The sequence below is a fragment of the Pagrus major genome, chromosome 3 (assembly GCF_040436345.1).
Source record: "Pagrus major chromosome 3, Pma_NU_1.0".
In the NCBI taxonomy this organism is placed as follows: Eukaryota; Metazoa; Chordata; class Actinopteri; order Spariformes; family Sparidae; genus Pagrus; species Pagrus major.
The window spans coordinates 3,182,100-3,187,671 of NC_133217.1; the positions used below are offsets into that span (position 1 = coordinate 3,182,100).

Genomic DNA, 5,572 nt, shown 5'->3' on the forward strand with positions numbered 1-5,572 from the left:
CTCTGCAATCACATCACATGGATTCTCTTACCACTGTTATACAGACGACACCCAACATTTCCTCTCTTTTCCCCCATCCTCCGACACCCACATTGCAAAGTGCATCTCGGAATGTCTGGCAGACATCTTCGCTTGGACAACTGCTCACCACCTCAAGCTCAACCTTCATAAAACTGAACTCCTCTTCATCCCCCGGGGGAAAGACTGCCCTCGCATGGACCTGTCAGTCACTGTGGAGGACGTCACAGTATCGCCTTCATCGACTGAGAGGAACCTGGGTGTAATCCTCGACGACAGACTATCCTGCACCCCCAACATCACTGCTGTGGCCCAATCATGCAGATTTGCCCTCTACAACATCCGCAGGATCCAGTCTTTCCTCACAGAGGACGCAACGCAACTCCTGGTCCAAGCGCTGGTCATCTCCCATCTGGACTACTGCAACTCACTCTTGGCTGAACTCCCAGCCTCTGCGACTAAACCATTGCAGCATATCCAGAACGCTGCAGCACGCCTTGTTTTCAATCTACCCAAATTCTCCCATGTGACCCCCCCACCTCCGTGACCTCCACTGGCTTCCTGTTGCAGCCCGCATCCGATTCAAGACGATGGTACTGGCCTTCAAGGCCGTCAACGGAACTGCACCCATCTACCTCCAAACGCTGGTCAGACCACACGACCCAGCACCAGCACTTTGCTCCACTACATCAGCTGGTCGGCTGGTACCGCCATTGCTGTGAGCTAACAAAGGTCGCTCAGCGAAGTCACGACTTTTCTCTGTTCTGGTGCCTCAGTGGTGAAACAAACTCCCGACCAATATCAGGACGGCAGAGTCACTCGCTATCTTCGGCAAAAGACTCAAGACTCACTTGTTCAGACTTCACCTCGACCCTGCATAGCATGGCTCCAGAGACCAAACTCCATATTCTCCATCTATAGAGTGGTGCAGCAATAACATATTTTTGGAGGCTAACCCTGATGTTAGCATCGACCTGGTTCCCTCCAGAAGAAGTCTATGAGTTTTTTGAATTTAATTTTGGAATATCGCCAAAAATATTATCTGTGTCAAACACAAGTTTACGATTCTTACATGTTTTGTTCGTCAAGATAATCTTCAAAGATGAACACAACTTTTGTGATTAAATTAAATCTCTATTAGTAAAAAGCTAATACAAGTTGTAAAGTTAGAGTTTGAATAGTTTGTAACTAAAGTCTGGTCATACGATGTCCCCTGATTGTTTTGAGTATGAATTCGACAGAAAACAACAATTAATAAAACAACCAATCAGAGTCATAGATCATAGAACAGTCCCACCTCTTCAATCAGTCCTTTTTATATAACTGTACTTATAGTGCAAGAAGTCATCTTTTACTGTCTTTTAGTTCTGCAAAGCTAAATAAAGTGACAACAGGAGAGTCACTGAGTGTGTTTGTCATTCAGGTCTCTGGATTCACTCGCTCAGAGAGCTCTGTGCTGTTGTCAGGATCTGCAGGTCAGAAACAAACATCCCATATTGAACTTTTAGAAACAATAAATACAGGAAAGTGTGAGTCAGATCAGCTGAAATAGAACCAAAGTAAGTTTTACTTACAAGATGGAGGGCTAATGGCTGAAATCAAAACAAAAGACAAATCATTTCAGTCACAGTTGTAAATGCCAGATTATCTTTAGTCACTTTATTCCTCTCTTCTACTCACTCAAACTGAGTATCTGTTTATACTCAGTCTGTTTAGTGCTGACTGTATTTACTTTCTCTGATGCTGGTTTTAATTTTGCAACCTGAATAAGAAGATCATCTCAAAGACTGAAATCAAAGTAGTGAAATCTTTCCTTTTTCTCTCTCACCTTTCTTCTTTTTGTAAACGATGAATCCAGCAGCACCGATGAGAATGAGAGCAAGAACAACCACTGCAGCAGTGACGAGGACGGTCATGTCACTGGGCTTCACTGTTGAATACAATAATAGTTTATTATTACTGTTTTTACTTTTTTCAACATGAATTCCCATGCGCTCCCCTTCAGCACCCTCTGATCTCACTCTTACCTTCGTTGGTCCTGATCCGATCTTTCTCCAGTTTGGTGATGATGTCCTCCTTCACACCAGAGAGCTGAAACACACAGTCGTACCTCGTCCAGTCTTCAGGTGTGACTGATGAAAGGTTCAGGTCAACACTCATCTGGAAGGTTCCATCGTGGTTGGGGAGGATCTCTCCGTGGTCCACCTCCTCATGAAGCTCCTCTCCATCTTTCCTCCAGATGAGTGAGGCTCTGTGAGGGTAGAAACCTGTAGCGTGGCAGCTGACTGGAGAGGAGGGAGTCTTCTGGAGGAGAGACACTGAGGGAAGCTCTGGAGAGTAAAGAGACAGATATTAAAGAGGAGAGAGAGGAAAAGAAACAAGGTAAAAGAAAGATGATGAAATTAAATTTGGAATCAATAACAGAAGGTGTGAAAGTGCTTCCAAGCAAATGTTGAACAAATGTATTAGATGAATTTTCTTCCTCAAGAAACATCTGCAAACCTTTTAAGATATTAAAAATGATGCATCATATACATCCTTTTTTACTTGCTAGCAGGCTTCGTCTGCACTGACTATTTTGTTACAATACTATGTTTCTTGCCACATCACTGCTGCAAACTGTTGATCAGTGTGAAACCAGCAGCATGATCTGAATCATGTCGCCCACATGCATGCGTGTCCTCGTCAGTCAACTCTCTGGTCACATTTTAAGTTAAATGGGCGTCCTGCTCAATTATCAGGAGAATTAACAAAAGATGCCTATCTGAACATTGGACAAATCAAACTAAAACTCAGAACAAACTTAATTGCTATCAGTCGCTAAACCATGAATACAAATGGGCAGATAATCTCTTTACTGTCAGAGGTACAAAGCAGAGACAGATCCTGAACAAACACAGACTCAGTGACCACAGTCCAACCACAGAGGAAGGACGACACAAGAAGTCTTGGCTGCCAACAGAGGAAAGAGTCTGTGGTCACTGCACCACAGGCGAGGAGAGAGAGATACACTTCCTCTTAAAATGTGAAGAATATGAGGATATGAGAGCAGAATACTTTGAATTTTGCCTATAAATACCAACATTTTGGACAGTTTGTCTTGTTTGCTTCTTACTTTTTTTTCTTGAAATGTATTCATTGGTTGTATTCATATTTCTTGTATATTGTCCTTAAAATTTACACCTGCAACAGTTTGTAATACTGTCAGCAGACTAAATATTGTACTGTGTAATAATGACAGGGTACATAACAACACATCTGCTACACAGCCTCCACATGATCTGTATACAGACAGAGGAGGGAGCTACACCACCACTAAAGACACTCACTACAGTCAAAGAAGAACAATGTCTGTCTGTTCTTATGATTCACAGTAAGGTCGTCAATCACAGTGTCAATGTTCAGGGGAAATATTTCTATTTCGAAACACTGAAACTGTAAAATCACTTCCCTTAAAACTTTTCCTTAAACTAAACCACAAACTGTGGCATCACAGTCTGAGCTTTGATGGTGAGTAATGTCACCCAAAGATGTCTGTGATTGGTCAGGACTAAAACAAATGTAACCAGCACAAAAAAAGGTGATGTCAGACAGGTTGGATTAATAATACAATGACAGTTCAGTCTGAGCAGCCTATATGAAGATCACTGTGTCGAATAAACTACATCAGGTCAGGTGATTCTACCTGTTCTCAGCAGAAAGCTCCTCCCATAGTCCACAAACTTCTTCAGCTGCTCTGGAAAAATCTGAGTTAAAGCAAACTTAAATTCTTTTCCTATTGCTTTATTGGCATCCAATAATAGTTTGGGGATGACAGCCTCGGGTCTAAAAGCGATCCATGTCAATGTTTTCAGATCCCATTCCAAGAAGTCTTCTCCATCATAACCAAACTGAGCGAAACCTTTGACCTCTTCAGTCTCATCATCCCACTCACAACCTCCCATCGGCTGTACAACATGGAGACCTGAGACAGAGACAGAGACTGTAATTAACACTGATTCGCAGCTGAAACATTCAGTGGAAAGATGATCTTAAAAACATTGTACATTGTGTGATGACTGCTATTTTTTTAGTCGTGTGCATTCATGAATCATCAGATTATTATCAGTAGTTTGTGTTTAACAGCTTCAGCAACAAGTCTAACTAGCAGCTGGTTAATGTTGACATGATGAATGACAGGTAATGGCTGGACCACTGAAGACAAACTGATATGATGGTTTGCTTTACATGAATCTCTATTTCAGGTTATGTGTAAAATGATGTTAGAGTTTGAACTGATTGGTATCTTGAAGATGCAGAACAGTAAAACGTTAAACAGGCTGTAACATGTTACATACTGTACCTCCATGTTGGTTGAAGAGACGCATCAAAAGGTTATTCAAGTCTTTGACGTAGTTTGGTAAAACCTGGTAACACTGTTGTCTGTACCACTCCAACCGCTCAGGATTCTTTGTGAAGAATGATTTAGCAATGTCATGTTTTACTTCCATCGTTTTGTTGCTGTCACAGTACCCCACCAGAAGTTCATCAATTTCTGCTGTTGCCACAAATTCTGGGAGGTTTGGGATTCCAGTTGATGCAGTTAAGAAAACCTTCAGTGAGTGTAGCACTGCAGGACAAACAAAGGAGCTTATAAATAACACTAATATAAATATGATACTAAGTGAAAATATAAATATGATATGAAGTGTGTGTGTTTGCTGCGAAGGAACAAAATGCAAAAGTTTTAAATGTAATGTGCAGGACAAACAGCCTCCATTCAGTATGAATACACACTCAGAAATATGATAAAATCAGTATGATTCAGTTAAAACAGTCTGATCAAGTTGAAGCAGAAGTGAAACTAAACTTGGAGCAAAAGAGTCGAGTGGACTGTGAAGTTTAAAGAGTTTAAAGATTTAAAATGTGATCTTACCTGGTGATGAAACGTGACAGAAGAGAAGCAACAACAGTAACGTTCTCATCTTGATTTGATGAAGACGAGTGAGTGAAGGACCGAGCTGGATCAGCTGTTTACTGTTATTTGTACTCGCAGAGGGAAGTGAGAGTGTTTCTGTCCTGAGAAGAAAAATTGTCCAGACCGCCTACAAGTGATCCAGTCCTCACCAACACCCCTCACATAAAGTAAAGTGTTAACAGTGAATAAATATTAACTGAGAAAATGCCTTATCTTCAAACAGACTTGATCAGCTTTCCAGGGAACTCCCTCACTTTATTGTTCATACCTATTGTTATATCAAATGACAGATTGAGTCTGACTAAAAGAATTTGTTTTGTCTGAGCCTGTCTTTTAGTTCAAGTGAGCGACACTTGATGGTAAGACTTACATTCATGCTGGTATCTTTTAAAAGTGAATTAGTTATAAATCACCCTCACGAATGAAAAGATACAGAAAAATAGAAATTCATGGCAAAACATAGCATCCTGTCAATATTTTAGAGACTCCTCAATTTTGCACAAATCATGTTTAAAGGAAGCTCGTGTCAAGTGAAGCTCCTCCACAGGTCACACTCTGGTTTTGTGGTTAAAATTTGTTTAACAGTGAATCAGCTGA

The 5,572-nt window shown here is 41.1% G+C and overlaps 1 protein-coding gene across 1 annotated transcript; it reads right to left on the reverse strand.

Annotated features, from left to right (window-relative positions):
- Positions 1-1,422: 1,422 nt before the first annotated feature.
- On the reverse strand, positions 1,423-4,523 carry LOC140993668 (major histocompatibility complex class I-related gene protein-like). The gene is made up of 6 exons (XM_073463176.1): positions 4,361-4,523; positions 3,704-3,982; positions 2,046-2,348; positions 1,847-1,948; positions 1,593-1,610; positions 1,423-1,487 (listed from the first exon to the last, which is right to left on the reverse strand). The coding sequence occupies exons 1-6, from the start codon at positions 4,506-4,508 to the stop codon at positions 1,438-1,440; spliced, it is 900 nt and encodes a 299-aa protein (XP_073319277.1). The 5' UTR covers positions 4,509-4,523; the 3' UTR covers positions 1,423-1,437.
- Between the last annotated feature and the right edge of the window lie 1,049 nt (positions 4,524-5,572).